Consider the following 26,481-nt stretch of genomic DNA (forward strand, 5'->3'; position numbering starts at 1 on the left):
ATCAATTAAATAACACTGGATCATGTAGCATCAAAAATACGGAATATTAAATTTAAACTGCCTCCAGCTGCAGTTCCAAAGCCCTCTTGATTTTCAATAGGATGATAATCAATTATTAAGCTTCAGATGATTATACCTGATGATTTAAAGAGATTAACACTTTGATTTCTTTATGGATACATTGTGAAAGAATACTCACTACAAAATGACAATTTTTTCCCTAACTTTTGCATATTTTAATGTACATTATTTTTCTCCAGCCTCCTGAATAGAATGCATTTCTCTTATTGAGATTACCAGTTATTGGAAATAGAGTTTTAATTTGTTCACAAGAAATTTAACTACTAACAGTGACTCTGTGATGTTAAGATGTTCATTAAAACAGTACTTTTCATGCATCTCAGTCCCAAAAAGTATGAAGCATTTTCTTTGGCCAGTGCCCAGGGCTGTAATTCCATACTAATACCACTTTTAAATTCAAGTTAGGGATTTTCTTTATCAGTACAGGCACAAATGTCTTGGGGGATTTTTTTTTTTTTTTTGGGGGGGGGGGTGGATAGAGGGTCATTACTGTTCATTTGGTTTGGGTTTTTTTTATTTAAGTCAAAGTAATTTCTCAGTGGGGCATCCTGGTAGCTCTTAAAACTCAACCTCTGAAAAGTGGAATCTCCAGTGAGAAGACTGAGTGATATCCTGGCCTACATGCATTACATTTTTTAACTCAGTTGAAAACATCTGATATCCACCTGAATATCAGAGCTTTAATGCCTAAAGGTGATTGTACCGGCAGAAATAGACTTATCAATTAAAAACTATGTGGCTTAATAATGCTTTCTCTCCACTCTTGCTTTTGTTCTCTGACTTCTATCAAAAGTTTTTATCAGAAGTTACTGAATTTCTTATAATGATCTTTGTCAGGAAGAGAATACTGAACCAGCCAGAAACACTGATTAATTGTTTTATTCAGAAGGAGTTGAGCTGAAATTCAGTGTAAAAGATGTAATGAAGAATGCAGAAATTTTTAAAATTCTCATCATGAGAAACAGCTGAAAATTTCTTTGGCATTTATCTCACAGTCTTTAACATCCTGGCTCACAGAGTGGAGACTTAAAAAATTACCACAATGTCAACATTTTGGATGAATTTGACAATTTAAAGATTATTATACTTGGGGGCAAATACTTGCCAATATTCCTACTTTATTAAGAAGGATATTATGAGACATCTTTTGACAAAAAAGCTCCAAAGTAAAAAGAAAGAAAAATTCCATGCTGTTACATTTCACTGAAATTAAAAAACCTGGAGCAGAGTCTTGAAGTTGCTGTGATCCAATATTACAATATTGTACTAGTTCATGAGAATCACATGGGAACAGTACCCTGCAGCCTAATTTTGACAGCTGACAGTAGCATTGCACAGAACAACTAAGCACCTCCTGTCTGCATTTTCCTTACAAAGGCAAGCATTTCTAGAAATAACCAAAAGTGTCTCTGAAGTACAGATTGTTAGTATGCCACTAACATATTGATCTACACTGCACCAGGTGACAAATCCATGTGACTAAAGCTGTTTCTTTGTTTTCCAGTTTCCTTGTTGCATTGGAAGGGAAATAATGCTCCATTCTACATTGGCCTTGTCCCTCCTGCTAATTGCAGTCACTTCCAACCTTGCAATGGCAATTAAAAAGGAAAAACGTGCTCCTCAGACACTGTCAAGAGGTATTGTATATTCATTGAATGTGAATGAACCTCCTTACCTCATCATGTAGACCAGCAAATATTTTTATATTAAATGTACATTTATAGAATGTATATATATATACACATATATGTATGTATCTATGAAACATACATAGAATGCACATTTATACTTACTGAGGTGTGTTTCTTTAGTGTTAAGTTACACTCTAAGTAATACATATTCTTGTTTCATGTCATTTGACTCTGGCAGTTTATTCCTAAGGATATGACTGAGGGCCTCATATAACCTGCATAATTTATATAAGTCATAGTGACCTACCAGAAGCAAATAACCTAAACTGAGTCTCTCAAATGAAAGTGTACATGTAGGACTATCAATGGAAAAATACTCTTTTATAGACTGTTTTAAATATATTTTATTATTGTAACCTACCATAACTCCAGTTGCTATGGAACAAATTTTCTACAGACCCATTCTTGTACACAGAACAACAGTTGGAACCACTTCTGGGGCTTTCTGCATGTCTTTTTTTTTTTGCTTTTCATCAGGTATCCACTGCAAAGCATGACTGTGTGTAATTCACTTCCTTGTGGTACATAATTTTCAACCTGGATGTTAAATAAAGACCCTGTTTTAATTTATTTATATCTGATCAATCCTTATAAATACAAGCAGAAAAATAGCTTAGTAAGGTCTTTTTCCCTTCCCCATCTGTCTTCTCCTTTTGGGACTATTCAACAAAAAAAATCTCCATCTTCCTTCCTGACCTCTTCTGCAGGCTATGCAAAGCCTGCAGATCCCACACCTCTGAGGTTTCCCTATCCTGGCAAAGTTGCACATGTCTCAGAGGTTCCATCTGAGCCTAATTGCTCTTAGACCACTTGACAAAATCATGCAACACCTGGACTAGCCTAAGAGAAATTTGAAAACACCTTTTGTAAGCAGTATCCCTGGGGAAAGGTTGTAATCAGTCTGGGATTGATTGCCTAGCTTGCCTCAATCAGGATTTATTTTTCCCAGCATAAATGGACAAAAAAAGATAACAAAATCTTTTACATTCTGTCAGTTTTGAGGGAAAACAAACAAACAAACAAACAAACAAAAACCCTACAAAGAAGTCACAGAAAACAGATGTAACTTTTCTGATTTCAAGCCTATTGGGATGCCTTGAGCACTTTACCTGTAATTTTCACAGACCAAAGGAGAATGCTTAAACATGCTGCAAAATGCCCCTTGCTGACTCCTCTGTGCAGTTATCTGCATCAGGAGCTGACAGCGGCCAGGGTTGGGAAGACACTGGTCAGCATGCCAGAGTCCCACCATCAGCCAGACAGACCTGTGTACTGAAAGAAAACGTGATCTAGAAGCATCACAAACAATTGTCCTGTGAGAAATCCAACAGCAAATCTGGGCTGGTCCAAGCACTGTCTAGACAGCGCAGAAGAAACAGAGCTGTAACCTGGTCCAGGTCCAGACATTGTTCTACAATTCCCATGAGAGCTGTCCTGAATGGAGCCACGCTGCCTAGAATGCAGGGATCTACTATACAAGGACTGGCATCCTGGGGAGCTGAAGGCATAAAACCAACTGGACAATTTGCTCTTTGAGATCTGTGCATCCCCAGCTATGGTTAAGCTATGGAGCTGATGTTGTTAGGATTTTGTTTCAGTGGAGATTTTTATTTAACAGCCATTCCTTTATTGAATTATTTAATTAGATGAAGGGCTTGCAACTTCAGGGATTGAAGTTGCTTTGGAGTTAAGTGTATATTCCAAGACTGTTCTAATGTCATTCATATTAAAGTTGATCTTATTTGAGCTGTCATATTTTATTTTTCTCTCATTATATCCTAGCTTCTCTTTAAGTCCCAGGGTGGATATGAAAATCTGAGATAGAAAGGATTTGGGTGCTGATTTAGGGAGCTCTGAGTATTTAGAAAGACAACTAAAAAGCCTATCAAAGGATTTGAACTGGATACGCAACCGAGATTTTTGGGGGGTTTGGTTGTTTGATTGAGCTTTTTTTAACCTTTCAGTGTCTATATTGGGAATGAAAAATTAGCATATCCACAATGTTAGAGAACCTTCAAGTAAAAACCTCCAATCTTATTCGTGTACAACTGTTGATACACATTAAAAAAAAAAAAACCACAAGGAGGAAAAAAAAAGGGAATTTGTTATGAGTTACTTGGCTGGCCAGCAGCTAATCCTTTTGTTTTATTTCTAGGGTGGGGAGATGAAATTACGTGGGTACAAACTTATGAAGAAGGGCTTTATCAAGCAAAGAAAAGGTAAGAGATTAAAAAGTAGTATGAAGACAGTGTTGTTACTCCATCTTGCCAGAATATACAATAATGAGACAGAACAAAGAAACACCATGAGAGCTGTTCTGCAGACCACCCAGTTAAATAAAACAGACTCTGTCTATAAATAAAAGGCCTTGTAGGTCTCTTATGACTCTGAAGTAGCATCATGGGCCAATAATGTAATGCTGTCATTTCTTTGGCACAAAAGCAGTGTTGTTATTTGAATTATCAATCATAAATAGAATACCATAATTTTTTAAATTACATCTATTGTGGTTTAATATCATGTACTTCTGATTACTTCTTTGAAATCTGTTACATTTACTCTTGCATGGTGATCTGCTGCCTCTGATATTTCCCCCAACACTTTATTAGTTGGAATGTGTTTGTGGCCCATCGTATTCACAGTTTCTCACTATCTTGGTAGAAATGGAAGTTCCAAGCTCCCTCCTCTCTGAGACTCAGCTGCAAATACATTTGTGAATTCATAACAGTACTTATTTAAATATCTTTTACAGTTCATTGTAGATCACAATAGTGTAGCATGAGTTAGTGCTAAATTGAAGGCAAGTTATTTTTAAAACAAAGGACAATTAGTTTCATGTACGCTGTGTGAAAATGGTTAGAAATTAACAACTCCTGACACTGAAAGCAGACCAAGCAATATAGTAACCAACCTGCTGAACAGTAAATATCTTTTTTAAAAGTACAGGAGAAAATGCACAGAATTTATGTTTTGACGTCCAAAATATAAAATTCTAATATTTTACCAAACTATTTACAGAAGATAAATGATATACTATATATCTGTTCAAGAAAGCTTAAAACACAAGGAACTTTTCATGGGAAGTATTTGATGATAAACCCAGTCTTATAAAATCTATTTTATTCCAATTCATATGTATTTTTTTTATTTTCTTAATCCTGGAAAAATTCACACCTAAGCAACATTAAATACCTATTTAGTCTGATTATTTACTACCTGAGAATGAAATTATGGTGGAACTGTTGTTTCTTTCTTCTAGAATCTCTTGCTATAGACGGCCTATTTAGATGTAGAAACTCCATTCCTCTATTTCCTTCTATTATGAAGTGTTTATGCTCTCTTCCCTTACTCAGAAATTTCTGTAATATTTTACGGAATGTCTATATGGTTTTGTTGTGGGTTAACATAAGATTAAATGCAATTTTCATTTTTCAGTCTGCTAGTAAATCACCCAGTTGAATACATGTCAAATGACCTAACTACATCTTTTATTATTATTAATAAAGTAACAAGCCACTGATGGTAATTCATCATTTGGAAGACTGTCAATACTGCCAAGGTAATTTTGATTTTTTGTGTGTTAAAATTTTGTGAATATTTCATAAGAAACTGACCCTTTTTATATATTTGCATTGCACTTACTGAAAATTATTCAGAGAAACAGGTAAATGAAAATGTATCTGAAAAGTGAAGAACTTATTACCATTATTTACAAAAACTCCACTATGAAACTACTCAAGAATAATTCTCACTGCTGCTGTACTGCTATCCTGAATGCAGCACTCATCAGTTTAAATTAAGAGGCACAGATTTGCTACTGACTCATTGAACAGATTTAATATTGTTTAGCCCTCCTGAAATGGTAACTAAAGAAGGAGGCAAGGACAGGGCTGCTGAAATTGATCTAACAAGAATTTTCTGAGAATAATGCACTTTTGTCAAGCCAAGACACGGTATCCATTGAGACAACAGGCTTCATAAATAACAGAAGAGAGCTTCCATTTTCATAGCCAGAGGTTGTACTGCCATAGGCGAAAAAACCCCCAAAAGCATAGAGCCCTTAAGTGTCTCCTCGGGAATGTGAATCAGCAGAGAAAGGAACAATGTGGCCCAGTCTCTGGCCAATGTGGTGCCCAAACACAGGCAGAAAGGCAGAGTTTGAGATGGATTTCAAAGTGATCCTGTCTTTTCTAGCACTGAAGAAAGCTTTCGCAGAAAATGAAGAAATACAGGAAATGGCCCAAAATAACTTCATTATGCTGAATCTCATGGTATGAAGGGTTTGGGATGATGTGACTGTATCTTTTCATGGTCTGTGTTTTCTCTTTCTTTGTCTTGCTTTTTCATGTCATTTTAGCTAACATATCTGACATTCTAGTTATGTAATAGAGGCATTTGTGCATGTGTATTCACACACAAGTAGTACCTATTTGGTTTTGTCTTCTGGTACAAGGTTATTCACAGGTGGTACTACTTCAGCAAAGTTTACAGAAATATTTTAACAACTATCTTTAATTTTTACACCAGCATGAAACCACAGATAAAAACCTGTCACCTGATGGACAATACGTGCCTCGAATCATGTTTGTAGGTATGTAAAATATTTATGTATTGGCAAAGTTGTGGTATCTGCATTATACCACTGTCCTCCTTTGGGGGCATCAAAAAGATTCATTTTGCCAAAGAAAACTTCCTCAGATTACAGATATATCCTGGAGGGTACTAATCTGAGCTTGAGAGCAAGATGCTTAAAAGTCTGTTAACATCTGGGCTTTTGTTCTCTACGCTTCTCGCTAGTGTTGTCACACAAAGCTTACTGAAAAAGCAAATATCTGACTGAATGTAGATGTCTATAAAGTGGACATTACCACAGAATAAATCAATGGTCAGTGGCATCTAAGGAACGTTTTACCCCATTGTAAAGCTGACTTCTGGAATGGATCAAATTAATTATGCCCCAGAGTGCCTGTTCCTTTTCACTCACTGTACAGGGAGCCTGGAGTGCCTAGCTTTGTGATGGCATTCAAAGTTACACCCACAAACAGACAGAGAGCAGTGTAGTTACAGACATCAATAAATTAACAAAAAACTTGGAAGGGTAACTGAGAGAAGAGATGCCCACAACTTGTTCCCATTCTGGGAACATGAGGAATCAGAAGATTTTCATTCCGAAGGCTCTAGGTAAGTCATGCTATCTATTGCCGTAGATAGGCATGACCCTCACTACAAGTGCATCCAGTCAGATTAGCCTCTTCTGATGTAAACTCAGAACCTGTAAAACAGGATATTTTTCTTTAAATATGAATGAAATGCATGTGTAACCTAGCACGTAAAAGAGCTGTGCAATATAAAAATGAGCATTAGCTTTTGTTTGGGATTTCTCCAAGTAAAGAGCAGTTGGTTGGAACAGAGCGTAACGGCCTCGTAATTGCTGCATTGATGAAATCAGAAACAGGGCTGCCAGAGCAATGCCACACCGTCACCCTCAGCTGTTGTGGGAATGGAAGGCAGTGTTTAATCCAAATACTTTTTCAGACCCATCTCTCACAGTAAGAGCTGATATCACAGGAAGATACTCCAACCGGCTTTACACGTATGAACCACAGGACATGATGTTCCGTAAGTGCCCCTTTGCTGTGCTACTTTGCATTTCACATTGTAAGAAGCCAGATACCCCCCATCCTGATCACTTGTGCTTCAGAATCCATTAGGATCTCAAAGTAAAGAATAAATACTGTGTGAGAGCATTTGCAATAAATTATAATGGTCTAACCTGTTCTAGAAGAACAATCACACCCATTGTCCCATTGAATTTATTGGGCCTACTCAAGTAAGAAAAATTGAAAGATCATGGGTGAGAACCATCAGGATCACGATCTGTGCAGTTTTATGGAGAATGGCGAAAGTCACTATGCTCAAAAGTATCCAGTTGTACAATATAAATAGCCAGTGGTGGGAGGGAATCAGTAAAGAAATGCTGCTGGTTACGTCCATACCCCTAACAGCCATATTTCAGAAAGGAATGTGATTTTTCAGGTTGAGCCTGTTCTTACTCTATGCCATCTATTTGACACCAATGCAGTATCTCAACACAAATACACACATCATATCTGATTACCAGGCTTGCTGTTGAGAAGTGAGGAAGTTGAAAGGAGTCTTGTCAAATCCCTTAAGTTAAACATTTTGATTCATGAATTTTTTTACTTTTTGTTTAATATCAATAACAGAATTTTCAAAATAGAAATCTCTAAAATACAATGTGGGACCATAAATCAATTTCAGTGTGAATAATTTACTAAATCAAACTAGGTGGCTTTTTTTTAATTGTACAAGTGTACTTCTAATACATTTTCACAGTTCTTATTTATTTTTCTTTCAGTAATAGAGAACATGAAGAAAGCACTACGCCTCATTCAGACAGAACTGTAACCAGCAACAGTGAAATGACCATAATCTCTACAAGGTGGAGCTGCACCTCTCTGTCTCTACTTGCAAATTGAACTTTTACCAAGCAGATTTGGTATATCAGATTTCATAAGAAATGTATATGTACAACTTGGAGAACAAAGATAGAAAAACTATAGCACCCATTTGGAAAACAAGAGGAGAAATATATTAAACACTTTGAAATTAATTCTCTAAATAACTGAAAATGATGCTTTTAAGTGCAGCAAATTCGAGCTGTGTTTTAGCAATCCAATAATGACTCTGTTAGGCCAGCCAGCTATGACTTCTGAAGAGGAGTTATAAACAATCTTTTTGATGTCTATTTGTAATTCATTACATGAGTTAATAGCTGCATCTTGGCTCCCCATTTTAACTTTTATTGCAAGAAGCTTATTAATTCTTAGTGTACCCCTGCTTTATACAGTAACTTCTCATTAAAGGAAACTTTGCTGTCAAATCAGACCAGAAAGTTCATGCTATAAATTTTGGAATAGCTTACATAGGAAAAAAACAAACAAACAAAAAAACCAACACTGTTCCAGGCTTAGCTTTCCTCTGTATAATCCTTTAACTTTTATTGTTGTAGCTGAAAACAGAAGAGACTGAGCATGCAGTCTCAGTGAGGTGATAATAATCAAAGGGCAGCTACAGGTTTTGCAACAATAAAGATACAGTGAAGCAAGAGAGATGGAAGGAGATAGACCCAGAACTCCAATCCTGAGGCTAAGTGATGCTGAAGTCTGGCATGGGAAAAATGAGGAGGTTTATCCTAGCTCTTTTCATTTAAATGGCACTTGAGTTATGGGAAGCTCATCCCAAGTTGTTCCCTCCTTTTCTGTAGCATTCCACCATGAAGGTGGCAGCTTATTGAGGGAATCTGGACAAACAAAGTCTTCGCAAAATTTCCAGAGGATCACCGTATGCAAGAGTGGACACCCTGTTTTGAGTAAAAAGCTAAAGTCAGTTGAAATAGTTTATTATCCCAGAAATGTGGGTTTTTGTTAGAGCAAAATAGTCAGCCCTTCACCTGCAGTAGGAGCATATATGTTGTGTTACATGTAAAACATCTGTGTCATTTTTTTGTGCAACCTGCCATCTGCTGTGATGCTGCCTGGGTACATACAATAGATGAAAGAAGGCTCTCAGCAGGAAAGCTTTGCTAATTCACAATACCTTGTATTAATATGTCATGAGTGAGTTATATTGCACACATCCACATCTTCATAATTATGCAAAATTTGCATATAAGCATATATTCCAACAGAGTGAACATAAATGACCTGTACAGTAAAAGAAAAAATTTTGTTTCAGTCATTAGCAATGTGTTGTCTTTACAATCAATATGATGTTTTTAACCTATCGGAAAAATGCTAGAAGTAAAATTAAACTGCAAATCTCATTCCTTTGATTTGTGCTGAGCTCTATTCCTTTATGTCTTTATCTGTTCCAGATTTGGCAAGATTTCCCAGTCTGTGGTCATACCTTCTTTTGAGCATGCCAGAGATATTCTGGAGAACGAAATGCAAGCTAGCTTCCAGAGATCACCCAGGGTGGCCATGACAGCCATTCATCTTCCTTTTCTCCAGGCTAAACAACCCCAACACCCCTAAGCCACTCCTCATGCAACTTGTGTTCCAGACCCTTCACCAGATTCATTGCCCTTCTCTGGACACTCATCTGCCTTGTTGGCCTTCCCCCCAGTTCTTACCCGTAAACTCTTAACCCTGTCACCACCATCACCAAGCTCTAGGCAATCAAAACTCCCTAACATACGGAGTTACCCCACTGCCTCCCCTTCCTTGCCCGCCCCTTTTGAAGAGTTTGTAGCCATCCACTGCAGCACTCCAGTTGTGCCAGTCATCCCACCATGTTGGCAATCTACACCAGTTCTCCTGCTTCACAGTGGCTTCCAGTTCTTTCTGTTGGTTGCCCATGCTGCGTGCGTTGTGTAGATGCATTTCAGTTGGGCTGTTGATCCCAATATATATAGTGGCAGTTGATCCTGCCACCTTTTTGAGGGGAGAAGCCCTAATTCCTACATGACCATTCCCAGGTACTTCCATGGTTTCTAACATCAATAACTCTTGTGTCTTTGCTGCCACATGGCTCTATCCCCTACCTCCACTGAGAGGGCAGACCAAAGGGCCTCACTAGCATGCTGTCCCTCAAACATTTGTGTGCCACTACCAGACTTAACTCCAGTGAGCCTGGTTTTATCCCCTTCCCTCTTCAAAACCAGTTTAAAGTTCTTTATTCCTTTAGGGGATCCATTCATAAGCAAAGAGGTGGCTGTCAAGAATGCACAAAGCTGGAATCCCAAAAGATTAGTGATAAATACCACAGTCCAGAGCTTGCTTGGTCTCAGGAAAGCTGAACTCCATAATCTGTCTCACCTCAGTGATGTAAAAGGAAAAAAATGGTAGAATTACCACTTATTGGAATTGTGGAAGAAACAAGTAATTCAAGCCCTGGAAGGCTACTGTTGTTCTGCTCATTTTTTGGCATTTGATAGTGAGACAGCAGACAGGAAACAAACTGTGTGAATTAAAATAAATAACAAAATTTTCAGAACAATACAATGTTCACTGACTTAATCATCAAACAAAAGTTAGCCTTTAGATTTACACTGCAGTGAAGGTTATTTTAACATTTGAAGAAAATCCAGATTCATTTCCAAAGGTATTATTAATAGTGATTGCATCTGTAACTTCGAACAGTATTTGCTACTGTGGAAGTTTGTAACAGTTTTAACAAACCACTCATTCAAGCAGAGAGTAGCCACTTTTCAGAGATACCACAGGCATATGAGTTATGCTGCGTCAGATGAAATCTCTTTGCAAAGTAACTAAAGGGGATTTCACCCTCTTTACATTCTCAAATCTCTGTAAGTACTATGCTGAAATCTGTTCCCAGCCATAGCCTTCAGAAATGGGACTAAACCTCTGAGACTCTTAAAGACTCAGATTCAGTCCTTTTGGTGGAGCTAGATATTCAGGTAAAAAAAGGCCTGTATGCACATATTTTTTATTCTCAGCTTAGTTCAACAGTCATCCTTAATTTTAGAGCTGCTACTACATTTCTGCCTTCTCTTTGAAGACTGTTTTACCAGGTAATATTTCTCCTGATGGAACAGAAACTCAGATCTCAGATTAAAGTCACATTGCTCTGACATAACATAGTAAGTCTGTAAACTGTTCAATAACAGACATAACATGATTCTTTCCCCTCTTTTCCTCTGAAATGAATGGAATGATAGTCTGCTCCCTCTTTTATTCCCTGCTTTTCTGCTTGCACACCACACAAATTTATTCACAATATTAGTGGGCAGATTTTTATTTATACTCTTTACTTTCCACTTTCTTAAGGAAAGAGATGGAAACTGTTCCTTTTGTTTCTTGATTATCTGGAACTAAAACAACTAGGTTAAAGCTGAAGGAAGACAATAAAAGACTGAAAATGTGAATGTGAGAGCAGAAGTTGTTCTACACAGAATAAATTCAGTCATAGTATAAGGACCAATAGATGAGAAAACCTACCTGTGTAGACTGTGTGCTTTTACAGAATTCATAGCCTGTATTCTCTATGATTAGACGTTAATATTCACACGGGCATAATGCGGCATCACCTGTGGAAATTCATGTTTTTTACAAAAAAATTTCTGTTTTACCTTTGATATGACCATAACACATTCTGGGAAGCAAACTTTACTGCCACCTGTTCACAAATCCGTGTCTACTTTACTGTCTGGACTTATCTGGTGTAATCAGACCAAGAGTAGACAAACAAACGTGGACTTAACGTCAGTGAGGTGAGGCTCAGGAATCTGAGAACTGACAGAACAGGATCCTCCCCTGTGTATCCGTCTCAGCGCAGAAAGGCGTTGCCTTTTCCAGTCAGATGGCTGATCTATTGGTCTGTAGAGCTAAAACATTTTCCCATGTGCAAATATTTGCACTTGACCTGAACAAAAGAAAAGGCACCATACCTTTGTGTACCGTGGAGGTGAGAGACTGGGACACCTCAGCACTTAAAATGCAAAAGTAACTTGATCTTACAGAATAAGACTGATATAATTTGGTTTGTTTCATGTACTACATGTGTTCTTGCCAAAGGCTGACACAGAAATTTCCCAATGCTGAGATGTCCTCCACACAACCAAGTCACTGATTTGCTTCCTTTTGTTTGTTCCTTTGTTCAAATGGATGTACAGATCGACAGTACAAGTCAGAAGGAAATAAATAGTCTCCATGGAAATTAAAAAGTCCAAAACCTCCAAAGAGAAGGGAAGGAATATTTACTTTTCCGCCAGAAAATCTACAGAATTTGCAGTCTATCTATTAATTCCTTTTCCTTGCTGCTCAAGATGCTCATGCAATTCATGACTTGCCATCTTTGGTTGCTGCTGTGCATTGTAAAGTAACTGACCCCTTAGTCACTAAAAGTGGATCTATTTCAGCAGACTGTTTTCTCTTAGGAGGTATCAGATATTTGCTGATCCCTTTCGAATCAGAGAAGACACACAAAAACAGCAGTTTCCCCTATCTTTGTGTAATTAGAAAAATCCCAAATAAGCAGAATCATCTTTTAGTTCACACTGCCATATCAAGAACTGAATTTTGAAATTTCCCAATAAGGCCAACTCCAGCAGACATTCATCAAGTCACCCTCTGTACATGTCACATGGCCTGTGAGAAAGAGGAAAAATACCATACACAATAACTTTTCAAGTTTAGAAGACTCAAAAGACAGCACTCCACATGGAGTGTGTTGGTGCTTAGACTGTGTTACTGTTTCAGGAAAGAGCCTAAAACTGCTTCAAAAAGATCTACTGTGTCTTCTGTTACCTTTCTAAGGTATCACTTCTTACTCCTTCTCACACCCTGCATGTCCCCAGGTGATTGTTTGTAAAAGGCTGGCACACAGGAACCCACCCTGCTATTTAGCACCCAGCCAGCTGCAGAGAGAAAAGTTCACGGATGCACAAAAACCACCGGCTTCATTGCTTATGTTCATATACGTGGAAGAGGTCAGTGACTGCCTGGAGAGGAAGCTACACCCTACGGTGAGGAATATTGCACAGGGCGGAGAGAAGAGTAGCCTTGCTCTGCTAAGGGGTTTTTTGCTTAAAGCCTACAAGCAGTTGGGGCTGTGATTTTACACAGTACTTGAGCATTTGTATCAGAGCATAAGAGCAGAAGAAGAGCTCACATCTTCCAGACCTGCATTGCTTCACTTGGAAGACAACTCCACAAACAATATTTGTTACTGTCATCAAATATTTTAATATACACATTCCCACTGAGGAGCATTCTTGCCCTAACTGAAAAAAATATTCCCTCATGGCCTCAATGGCTTAATTCTCATTAATTTGTATATTCTCAACCTTGACAAAAAAAACCAAAAAACAAAAAACAAAAAACAAAGGAAAAAAAAGAAAAAGAAAAAAAATTCCTAAATCCCATAATGAATTCAAAGATTCAGAGCAGCAATAATCATCCTGGACCTGAAGACTAAATCTTTCCTTCCTTGGAAAAATGCACTTTCTTATTTACCTACCAAACAAATTAATACACAGGGAGTCACAGTCCAGTAAAACTGTATTATGGGCTGTCCTGCATTCTTGGACTAAAGATATGAGATGTGGAACAACTCTATTAAAGAGAAATAAACCTTTAGTGTTTGTTTCACTGTTTATAAAAGCCAAGACACAGCTTTGTGGATATTTCACAGAGAATTTTAAATTAATAAACATTATTTCACATGCTATTTCTAGAAGGCAACAGTGCAAATTTGAAGTGTTTATGTGGTAGCCATTTTAACACCATCAAGTATGACTACTGGGGATACCTTCAGGCTGCTTTTCCTGACCAAACGTGTTGACTGCACAGATGGTGAGCTGAGGTTGTAAAGCCCTAGGTACAGCTATACGGCGTTTCTGAGCACAAGAACCAAACACCTTAAGCACTAGGCAAAGCTGTATCCACAGGCAGGTGTGCTGCCTGAAGGTGTCCTACCATATGGAAGCAGCATTAAAGAGACTGACAGCTCCTTTGGTTATTTACCCTGAAGTGAGTTGCCGGAGCTAAGGATGTTTAGAAGGAACTAAAACACAGGCAGGCTAAGATCATGCAAAAAGCATGTGGCAGGTCAAGGAAATGAGGGTGCTTTTATCCAGCTAATATTAATGGAAAAAAGCACCAACTAATTAGCACTGCCTCTTTCTGACTGTGAAATCTGTTCTATCAGTCATTTGAATTCCTGAAGTTAAGGGAGAAAAGGCATTGCATTAAGACAAATGAAAGAGAGCATCCACAATTTTGTAACCGACACATAAACCATAAGACCTTTCCTTCCTGCACTAAAACAATCCAAAGCATACATGTCCTTTGAGAGGATGACTCACCAAGAAAGCTAAAGAAAAGTCTTCCTGCTATATAGTTTCATAACATGGTCTACTGAGCCATAAGCCCAGAAGTAACAATGTCTTTGAGGAAGAGTAAATTCCCAAAATACTTTTGGTAAACATAACTCCACAGTTCTAGCTACAGTGATAGAGGTTTTTTAGTAGCTACCACAGGTCCAAGTAAAGTTGAAATTCATTTAAAGAAGAAAGTGTGGTTCCAAGTCTGACAATAGCAAGCACTGCCAGTGCCAGTAAATACTTTGGCATTATACATATTTTAGTGATGTTGGCTCAATATGTTTGTGGCAGTATGCTGATAAATGATGAAAATGTTCAAACTACATAGGGACTATAGGGGCAAGTTGCTAAAAAGATGTCAGGCTCATAGCCACACTTTGAAACAGCAAAGTTGAAAAACAATCAAAATCTCCCATGAAATTAATTATAGTAATTTAAAACAGTGCAGAGAAAGTTAAAATTTTTATCTTTTTCTATGCACAATTTGTGAATGTATTGGCTACACTCACCAAATTGAGAATAACTAATGCACTTCTAAGGGTATTTTATTTATGGAAGTGTAGATTGCTTTGCATGATGATACAGGGGTGGGGGAAGAACAGGTGGCAGGATTATGGCTCCCATCCCTTTTGTGGGTAACCAGCACAACTGGGTGCCTCTCCATACTGCCCGTCCACAGACACACATGGCATGGGGAACAACTGAGAGGAATTAGAGGTCTGTAAGTTGCTGGGCTTACTAGGACTCTAATGGAAGTGTTCAAGGCCAGCTTGGATGGGGCCCTGAGCAACCTGGTCCGGTGGAAGGTGTCCCTAACCATGGAAGGGGATTTGGAACTAGATGACCTTTAAGGTCCCTTCCGACCCAAACAGTTCTGTGATTCCATAGGGTGAGGTCAGAACTCAGCTCCAACAGCAGCATTTATTGCTGATGTGAACACACTTTCCCTTTTGAGCCATTATATTCCTCACCTGGTGCTTGAGGTGAGGGATTACTGCACAAGTAAAATGCACTGGTTCTAGTCAACAATACTGGCTCTGCTCTCTTCCCTTGATGAAGGGAAGATATGGTAACTGTCATTATTTTTCTCCTTGGTTCATTTTGACACAATTAAACAATAATCATAATCCCTTGATTGTTATGAGCCTATCTGAAGTTTAACAAGTAGCTAAATGCTAGTTGGCCTTGTACAAATTTGGGGGCAGAAGCTTATGTTTCAAGGGCAGAGTATCCACTACAGCCTGAGGCAGGTGGCAGGAGAAATACAGGCCTGGCACTGTATCTACCAAATATGAAGCTAACTTCTTAGAGAAAACTCTCTTAACTGGAGAACAATTGCCTCAGAGCAGAGCCTTGGTCTTCAGTGTGCAACTAGTTATTGAGTCCTGAATTTTCTTCTGGGTTATTTTCTCTAATTTGGGAGTATTACCCCAAAATCAGATTAGCTGTTAGCATGAAGTGCTTTGGTTAGAACAGATGCCTGAATTCCCAATTGGTACCTGAAGGGGAGTGTGCACAAGCTCATGAGGACCTAACACTCCCTGGGATTTAGCTACACATCAAGTGCTTTCATGCAATGCAAGTACCTGTCTGGAACATGCTGTCTCTCCTGTACTGGGAGGTAGTATTTTTAATGACTGATTTTATTATCTATAAGAAGGATATAAACTTACTGTATGAAACATCAAAAATATTGCCAGTGTGTTTCTGCAGTTAAATTGTGAGAGATTATAATCTCTTGTTATAAAAAGCTTGATATAGAAAGGCTGCCTCCTCCTGGCATATGTTGGTTCTAATCACTTCTTTATGCACCTCTTCAGGCAAAAAAACCATCTCTAATTATCCTCATAGTTACCATGGCAATTACTGTGTGATGATCACAGAAAATTTTCAAATTCATCTCCTATATAAGCTAGACTTTGTGAAACCAGAGTAGAACAGCAAATAGAGATTAGCTTGTTTAATGGAGAAAGGACAGCTTTTACACACTTGAAGTCACAATGCTAGGCAAGAGTAGATCCTGAATGAAATGCAGATTTCTTCGTTAATTTTAGGTGTAAATCGATGAAGTAAGTGGTAACTTATATAAGCAACTTACGTAAGTATAGCCATTCTACACATTACACTTGAAAAATGTATTCTCTTTCTACAGCTGTGTTTTTTCCTTTTCATGTTGACAAAACCACTTATACCATATAGACCTAATATTCATCTTTATGTTTCAACCAATTATTTGGATAAGACAGCAAGAGAGACTATAGCTGGGCATGATCATTTAGCAACCCATGCTACTAAATCATGAGTTAATTTATTGCAAAACATTGCATACTAAGGAACATAACAGTGATACACTTCTTTAATTTGTTTTTAAAATGTGCACATGCATCTCAATTCACCTGGTCATTGTTACCTTGTCTGCACAAAATGTTTATCCTCCCTTGATTTAAGAGGAAAAACATGAAAGAAAGCAATGTCAAAAGTAAGACTGAATTTGGAAGACAGAAGAGAAAGGAAGGATAAGCTATTCATTGAAAATTTCCTCTGTATATCTTAAATGAGGTTTTCCTGAACTCGAGCCAGAATTAAGCCAGAAACTAAAGCCTTGAGGCTGTCATTCTCTAGGAGAAAAGCGTGAGTCAGCTGTCAGTGGCTGCCTGGGGAAGGGAGGGTCATCACTGACAGGTATTTAAGACAAATATTGTAACATATAGTCTTGTCCTATTCAGTGGAAGATGGAGTGACACAGGCTGTAAAGAACAACAGTGCAAAATGTGCCTTCTTAGATTCTTCTTTCCATGCACTCTATACCCGGGGAGAGAAAAAAAAAGAGGTTTTTACATCAAAGAGATGCTGGTCTGAGTTACTTTAAACTGCCATTTCCCTGCACAGATTTGCTAGGGAAGGAGCTCTGGAATCTGGCCTCCGCATTTACAGTGATTACACATTGTTTTCTCTCTCATATCTCCAGGCCATTCAGCTCCCTTATGTAAGTAGATTGTGCCTATGTCTTGGTCCTTCCTGGGATGAAGAAGGAAAGGAATTGTGGGCATGACCAAAGGAAGACCACCTGGATTAATTGAGCTGGTAAATGTATCAAAGAAGTCAAGAATGTAGTTTCTACAGCAAGGGGTATAAATACGGAAATACTTCTCCAGTGAATTTCTCTCATAAATGACTAGAAAATTATTTTATCATCAGGACACATAATCTAATACACATAAATCAGAGGAGTTTTCACAACCAGAGAAAAACTGCTATAACTAAAACATTTATTTTTAGGTAAAACTATAGGTATGATGGGGGTTTTTTTCACTAAAACAGCACTTTGTGCTTTTCTGAATTATAAATTCAGTTGCAGAATTAAAATAACCCAGAAATGGGCATGTATCCATGACAGCAAGCTTCCAGCCCGTGCATAGAGTTTTGATTGTTGCTCAACATTTCTTTGTCATTGGTTTATTATATTACTGATTCCATTCACCTTCATTTAGAGATCCCTCTTTCTGAAACACCTGGGGGAACAGAAGTGGGCCAAGCCCTTCACAATGCAGCTATTCACTATGGACTCTGCTAAGCAGTTGCTCAGGGTTAGTCATGTCAGGAGTGGTTGCAATTGTTCCTACAGAGTTTGTGGGAGGCTTTGTGGGAGATAACAGCATCCTTTCCTACACTACAGGAAGTTCACACCATAAACGTGTGTATCACTGCCCTGACTCTTTATTTCCTCCTCCAGCACAAAAGTGCATCCAGGCAGGAAGAACTGTCAGTGACCACCACACCCTCCCTTTTTGGCACAGAAAGCACAGGGCAGATTTCTTCCATTTTCACCACATGATGACTCCTTTGTTTCATTGAGGACCCTGAGCATGGCGGGCAAGCCAGTCCAAGCTCCTATCTGCTTTCCCCTTTTCTCCAGCATCCACCCAGCTAAGCAAACAGGGCAAGGCAAAGCTGTGGTCAGCTGCAGCAGCAGCCAGCCTGCACAGAGATGCCACTCCCTCTGCAGAGGCACAGCTTAAGCTTAATTTCCAGAACACATCTATCCTCCCAGGTTGGTTTGCACAAAGCAGTCTGTGTCCCTTAATTCTTTTCCACAGATACAAAACCTTCACTGAATGCACAGCAGGGCCTCAGCCTGAGCTGTGAACTTAACATGACCAGCTCAGGGATCAAAGGTCTTACTGCACATTTACAACACAAAAAGAGTTGTCAAACAGTATGACAAGAATGATCAAGCATTCAAGAATCATTCCCTATCACTTTATTTGATAGGATAAGCTGTTTCATATGCTCCCTCAAGACCAGAATATTACAGAGGGCAAGAAGGCAGAATATTAATCTTCAATAATTAGGCAAGAAGGAAACAAATAGCCTGGATCAGAATTACAGCCATCCCCCAGCGTGGGTATGTTTAAGGGCTTTGTGGAACAGGCTACCATGTGAAAAACGTCCCAATAGTCCTGCCAGTGCAGAAGCTTAGTGCAGTTGTTCAGTCTCTCATTTCTGAGCTCCTCACCACAGCAGCACAATTAGAGCCAGCACTGAGGCACTCCTCAGGCCGGGCTGGCAGGGCTGACCTCCTGCCCTCCACCAGAGAAGCAGTGATCTCAGTGAGCACCAACCACATCATTGACATCGTGCCAGGCATTGTAATGAGACAGCGTGTTGTTTGTCAGTGGGCAGATTCATCCAACTTGGCGGTCCCCAGTTACAGGCATAACTTACTTGTTCAGAATTAATTCACACAGAGGAGAGCAGGGTTGCCTGTTGACCACAATGGAAAGACCCTCTGATGGACAGTCTTGATGTCCCTCTTCACAAAAAAAACCTGAGAAGTCCATGAGGCTTTTCAATTTTGCAACAGTGAGCAGTGGTCTTAATGGCTATCAAATGTTTAAAATTATGACCACCATGAAAGAAGCTGGTTTCCTGTTCCCAAATATTAACTGAAAAAGAGGCCTTTTGCATCACTGCTCTGGCAAGACCCTCCCTTTGTCCTTTCTGGAGTCTGCATGTGTATAGTGATAGATGGATAGATAGATAGATAGATAGATAGATAGATGGATAGATGGATGTATGTTTTTAAAATGTAGATTTAACAATTTCTGGATTGGATTTTAATGATACACAGAGATTTGCATTAATTGAAACAGTAAACAGGAATAAAAGTACACAAGATTTGGGACAGGTTTGAGATTTAGGACAAATTATTTAAGACTAATCAACGTATAAATAATTGCTTAATACTAAAGGAAGTTCTTTGCAACTTAAATTAGCAGGAGCTTGACAAATTGAAACTGTCATGGATAAATATAGCATGGGTATATTTATTCCCTGAAACTGTTCTTGAAAACACCAAGTCAGTCAGGAATAGGCAGGCAGCCACTCACAAGCTGACACGTTTTCTCTCCATCAGTAAAAGTGATTTGAAAGGGATTTGCATTACAAGAATACTCAATAGATTTGCTATTGCTTAGCACAACATGCTGCAAATAGAACATTTGCAGCAGACTTATTATCTGACCTAGGTCATCTCCTGATTAAACATATATAGATTGGAAGAGATTAGTCATTAAACAAAGTAGAAGTACAAGCCAAGCCACTGCTTACAAGAAGAAACTATATCCAATTAGCTTTGCAAGTGAGCTAAATGCAGGAATTAAGAGGAAGGTAGTTCCAGGACACTTCCGCCAACACATCCTGTTCAGGATGCTTGAGCACACACCTGCTACACCCCTGCATTATATTGAGTTATATTTCCATATTCTGTGCCACAGGGACAGTATTTCAAAGATTATTAAACATTGACACCACTGTAATTGGGAAAAATTAAGGATGAATTTAAAAACTTGAGTCAGTAACAAAATGTTGCCCAGCCACATTGTTTTTAAACCAAGGGTTATAATGACACACATATGCATTGTCATGCCCCAGGTCATTCAGGGGAAGGGCTGAGATCTCACTCTAAGCTGCCACTTCTGTTCAAAGCCAGACCCCAGGAACTGGACAGGAACCAGGACACAGCTGAGCACTAGCACATGACACAAAGTTTGTACCTCAGACAGCTTAACTTTAAAACCATGTCTGGCAGAAGTGAAACTCTTCATATAGACCTGGTGAAAGAAGGGCTACTCAGCACTACAGCAAAGCTGGCCTGAGAAGAAAGGGGAAGTTCTTCAGTGACTGAAAAAGACTGTAGGAATGAAGGCACCTAGCTAAGCAGTTAACTGATTACCCATAATGGGGAGACTGGTGCATTCCATCTGTCATTTTGACAGCATGATCACTCCTCTGTCCCAAATAACCCCAGTGGTGCTTAGGCCAATTTTTGCACAGTATTATATCAGATAAGCTAAGATTTACCACCCAAAAGGAGAAGCTTTTCCAGACATTTGTGTGGCTGTGCTGTGACCTGCCAATTCCTTCACTGCTGTGTGTACTTACAACACTCTGCTCCAGTAGCTCTGGCATAGGGGAGTCCATCAACCTCATAAGCACCCTGTGCTCTCACATCTCCATTTATATAATTTCTCTTTTTGTTATTAAAATAGTAATCGTTTGCTGACACCATTTCATTGACACAATTTTGTAACTGAATTGATGTATATGATTAATTTTAGACCTTTACAGTTGCTTATTTGATTTCATCTTTGGAGGCGTGAATGGTAGAGCCCCAGAGAAAGACTGGATTCAAAGTGTAGATGTCATATTAAGATGCCCCACAAGAACTCTGGAATGACCCAGGTTCATGTCCAAAACAAACTCCTTCAGAATGGTAAAAGCTGTAGTCATTGTGCAGTGCTAAACACCTAAACCATGTTTAACAAAGTGTTTCTAATCAACAAGGACATGAGGGTGACTTAGTAGAAAGTAAATTTAGAAATGGTAGGCACAAAATGCAAATCCGGGTTGTAGATACAAGTGTTGAGTCTGATACTGCTCAGAATTCAGTGGCATTTTGTCCTGAAGTTGCAGGTTGAATGAATAGCAATTTTTAAAAATTGAATCTTTTGTTCTAACATTTTTAAAAGCCTCACTACACTTCAAGGAGCCCTTAAATTCTCCATTTTACTCTGTAAGCCAAAATCTATTATCTGATTTTCTACCAAGAGTGGGAGACTCTATGGAAAATTACAAATTTCATGTGTCATGCTATACCTTACCCCGCCATCTGATTATGATTTAACCAATTCCATCTAACCAATCTCCCACCAGACTGTTCAACTGGTTAAGTCCTTCCAAAAATATAGACTTTGTAACTGACTCATGCTTTCACTTAGAGAATTCTTCACACTGCCAGTTCTTACTGGATCTCCACAAGCAGAAACAGCACAAGCAATCCTCTGTGACAGTCTCATTTTGGGAAGTGAAGCCAAAAAAATTACTTTTTCTAAACCAATTTTTACTTCAATGAGAAATTTTGCAAAAAATCTTATTTTTCATATCCGAACAGATTTTTCTTTTTTTTTGCAAAATGACAATTTGACACAGAAAAATCCAAGTCTTTGATCAAGCATGTGTTTTTAAAATTACTTTTTTTGTTTAAAATGTTTGGTTGACAACAAATAACTCTCTGGATCCCCAGCCTCCCCTTCTAAAAAGCTTGCCGAAATCATAGTTTTCATTCTTCTGCAGAAGTCTGAAAAAAAAATATAAAATGAATGAATGAAAAAAAAGTGGCCTGAATCTGACTCCACTGTTATTTTGAAGTTGCATGGTGCAGAACCTACGAATAGGCCCAAAGGCAGGGATAGCTCCACTGAAAAAAGAACTAGTGTTATTACTCCAGCCTCCAAATGTGCATTAATTTTTCCAAAATATCAACCCTGGCACCTGTAGCAAATGGGCAAAGAGATGCTGGTGGGTTTTTCATTAATATCGTTGCTAAGTTTATGACTTAGTGTGAACTGGACAATAACACAATCTTTAAAATATAGAATAGGACAACAAAACCCCCAAAACTTTAGGGTGGAGCTTTTATATGCTTTTAGTTTTAAATCCAATTCATTTCCTGTTAGAAGAATTGCAGCAATATTTTTGGTACAACTTAGCTGCAAGCTACTGTTCAACCAGAAGAGTCAACCCAGCACTAACTTTCATCCATCTCAGATTTGCTGACTGAGAGCTGCGTTCCTGCCTTAGGATGCCCTCTCCAACACATTCAGAATGCAATACCCCTCTCCAACACATTCAGAATGCAATACCATCTTGCATAGAACACACAGAGAGAAAATAAAAGGGTATCTCCCTTCATGGATAGAATAAAGCCTTTGCCATTTATCTGCCATAATATTTAAACCTCTTTACTGTTATACACTACAGGTAGGCTTGCTCACTCTCTCTCGCTCTCTCTCCCCCTCTTTCCACTTCCCTAGTCAAACTAAAGGTAGTAAGTAGGATATTTTGATTATTAATTAAACAAAGCCACTCCCAAATTGCTATGGTGCCACAGAGCAGAGAACCAACGCCCAGGGCTACTGCTATTAGAGATTCCTGCTCGCCAGGTCTGCGAGTCATCCTGGGTGAGACTCGTACACAAGGCAGATTTCAGTGAAACCAAGCAAATTGGAGAGTAGCACTGTTCTGGAACTAGTTAGAAGGCTTTACAGAATTCAGTTCCACCACAATGTACCTTCCACTTGAACCAAAGCATTTTATCAAGCAAGGTTTCTATATAAAGCAGTTTGCAAGGAGAGCTGAATTTATCATACCAGCTGATGCAGTAAAAGCAGAAAAAGCAAAGGGTGTTCAGTCTGAGATTCACTTGAGGCCTGACTTGTACATTAGCATTCCTCTACAAAAACCAAAAAATGGCCTTTTGACAAGTGGCCAAGAGCAGAGCTTGACTTTAAAATTTGTAGAAATAGCAGTAAGACAGATGCATATAGAATTTGGAAGCTGAGGTCTCTCTGCTTAGTGCGAACCAGATCACTGAATGAAGTCACAGAAGGTTTGTTTGCTCACCAAACAAGCAACAGGAAAGAAACATGGCAACATGGTGCACTCTCATGAAGGCAAAACTCTTAAGACTTTCCTGGAGGGGTCTTTGCTAATAGAATCAGGTGCTGCGGAGCAAAAGGAGTCATTCTTTATGTGAGCAATGTTAGTGACAGGAAGAAAACCCTATGATTGTGCAGTAAAAATAATACCCCTGGAACAATTTTTCTTTTCAATTTAAATTGCCTGTAAACAAAAAGCACCAGTTTCATTTTCCCCAGACTTTTGTGAATTTAACACCTCTTCTTTTAAATTAACATCTTTATTCTTTTAACCTGACCATAGAAACATAGAATATGCTGAGTTGGAAGGGACCCACAAAGTTCATCAAAGTTCAACTTCTGGCCCTGAACAGGAGAAGAATAGGAAGAATCACACCATGTGCCCTTTTAAGCATCTTTAGTCTTGCCAAGTCATGTGTCAATTATCTGAAAAAGATTTGTTAAATTAAACTCTTTTTCCTCATTTCCCAAATCCAAAGGAGCTAAAAAGCCTGTGAGTAATGTAGACCCAAGCTCTACTGGACAAATGCACATGCAATGACAAATGGCCCCACTGACTTTGCTGGAGTGCCTCATAATGTTAAGGTATCTCCCAGAATCTCATACAGCCTGCAACTGAAATAGTTAAAAGGTAGAGCTACTCGTATCAGGACTTTTATATGCCTACATTTTCTGTATTTAACAGGAAAAAATGGGGTGTTTTTATTTCAAAACGAATCTGACTGACTCAAGGAGACAATTGGAAAAATCTTATGATGTGTTCATGCTTAAGTTTCATTGACATAGCAGTGTCAATCAACAAAAGGATGGTCTCAAAGTTCAAGATGCAGCTTGCTACTGCTTACAGTAATTCTTTGGCTTTTATGATGACTCTACTTTAATTAACAAGCTATAAGAATGTTATTTGTTTTTTGGGCTGAGCCAGGACAGTTAAGACAAAAACGTAGGACCGGTTCTGCATAGCAACTACATGAGAAACAAATTCAAGCAAGCTAGATGCTGATCTCTTGCACACATCAACCAGGAAGTTGGCAAGGAAGTACAGGTGTGACAATCTTATTGGTCAATAGAAAGAAGAAATACAAGTATAAGGAACACCCCTCAAAACTATCCTTAGTTGGACCCACTGTCTGAGAGATACCTTTTCTTCTAAAAGAGGAGGAAAAAAGGAAGATTTTATTGGAGATCATGCCAAAGGTCTCGGCTCCTAACCATAGAGAGCAGCTCTGCACAAACACAACGTGACATTTGCAATATCCAAGTGTCCACACAAAGCTCATCCAAAACTGCAAATAAGTTTTAGCTTTTTAGGATTTTCAGTTAGAAAGTACAGGGAGCTAGAATAGATAGTGAAGCCTGTAAGCTGTTGACAGTTTATTATTTACTCAGGTGAAAGTAGCACCTACCATATAAACATATAATGAAAATAATAGCAATACTTACTGGCTCCCATGCCTGTGGTCTTTTGGCATGTGGCACCCACATGAATATAGCCTTGAATAATTGCTTCTCTCCAAATAACTGACATCATCTACATGACTGCTATCCATTACCTTCAGTTTGTTTTTAAACTTTTTGATAAGATATTTGACATTTAAAACTTAGATTCACTGGAGGGATCAGCACTGTGTCCTGAATTAGCAGCTTGGATTCAGCACTGCTAACCAACCCACCGAAGCAGCAAACAGCAGAGCTCCACAATAGCCAAGCAAAGACAGACATTTCCTCCATTCTTCCTGCGCTGCTGATTTATATCCCCTCCACTCATGCCAGAAAGGAGATGGGTGCTACCAACTGGTCCCCAGTTACTTCTGCCCAGCAACACCTGCAAAATGTAGGAGGCTGCTGGTTGCAGGCAGCTCTCCACCAGCTGCCTGTTTGCTCTGCAGCTCCAGCAGCTGCATGATATGAAATAGGAGTGCAGGAACTGAAATCCCAGCCTGCTGGTGTTTGTAATGACTCAATGCATTCAACTCTGAAAACCTAGCTAGCTAAAGCAGTTTGTCTTTCAACAGAAAACAAGAAATTACACCTTATTTTTTATTCTCATTAGGACATGTTAAAAGCAGAAATGACTCCTGACAAATAACTGACACAGGAACTCTAGTATGTGCATTTTTACATATGTATGGCTCCTTATGAAGTGGTCAACTTTTAAGTGGTCTGCTTTCAGATCATACTCCCATCTCCATCTTTTTCCACACAATTTTTTGGCATACAGACTACCTTTGACTTGACTATATGGGAATTCCCTGTCTCCTAGGGAATCTTCAAGTGATAGAACTAGATACAGGGAACAGCTGGATGCAAAAAGACCACACTGCTTAAGCTCGCTTCTATTTCAGTCATTGCCAGCTGCTGGAATGACCGTGTGGAGAGGGAGGGCAAATGAGAGATGGCTGCTCTGTCCCAGTTCCTGTGCTATCAGCCTTTTGACCACTATTAACTAAGTATTTCACAAGATTTGGGATAGCACTGTTTATGCCACCTCCAAAAAGAATTTTAAAAAGAGCAATTTAAAATGAGCATTTTGCATTTGAATTCCAAGATAGAGCCACGTTATCATCAAGCCATCAGCTGGAACTGTGCCAGCAGGAGAATGGGAACACCCATCCTCTATCAGCTCCCTGTGACTGATACTGCTTGTTTAGTGTCACCACCTGCGGGAGCTTACCATTTCCAGGCCATAACTTTTAAACAAAACTTTAAGTACACGTTGCCTTAAGTCACTCTAATTGGCTTGAACAGCCAGGTAGCTATCCTGATAGGGACATTACAACTGTATTTGTACAGTGTATGACCCACAGCATTGTGAAACATGAGCACTTCACGGGTAAAAGTT

At 38.8% G+C, this 26,481-nt stretch overlaps 1 protein-coding gene across 2 annotated transcripts in view; it reads left to right on the plus strand.

Annotated features, from left to right (window-relative positions):
* AGR3 (anterior gradient 3, protein disulphide isomerase family member) overlaps positions 1 to 13,609 on the plus strand; it is a 41,029-nt gene extending 27,420 nt beyond the window's left edge. The window contains exons 3-10 of one of the 2 annotated variants that reach the window (XM_048304209.1): positions 1,586 to 1,718; positions 3,928 to 3,991; positions 5,279 to 5,331; positions 5,967 to 6,043; positions 6,300 to 6,363; positions 7,308 to 7,391; positions 8,152 to 8,235; positions 9,670 to 13,609. In XM_048304209.1, coding sequence (XP_048160166.1) covers positions 1,613 to 1,718; positions 3,928 to 3,991; positions 5,279 to 5,331; positions 5,967 to 6,043; positions 6,300 to 6,363; positions 7,308 to 7,391; positions 8,152 to 8,201 — 498 coding nt within the window. In that variant the 5' untranslated portion in view covers positions 1,586 to 1,612 and the 3' untranslated portion in view covers positions 8,202 to 8,235; positions 9,670 to 13,609. Of the gene's footprint in view, positions 1 to 1,585; positions 1,719 to 3,927; positions 3,992 to 5,278; positions 5,332 to 5,966; positions 6,044 to 6,299; positions 6,364 to 7,307; positions 7,392 to 8,151; positions 9,628 to 9,669 lie in introns of those variants that run through there. The other variant, XM_048304200.1, reaches the window with a different exon arrangement.
* Positions 13,610 to 26,481: the final 12,872 nt, after the last annotated feature.

Source organism: Corvus hawaiiensis, chromosome 1, assembly GCF_020740725.1.
Source record: "Corvus hawaiiensis isolate bCorHaw1 chromosome 1, bCorHaw1.pri.cur, whole genome shotgun sequence".
NCBI lineage: Eukaryota > Metazoa > Chordata > Aves > Passeriformes > Corvidae > Corvus > Corvus hawaiiensis.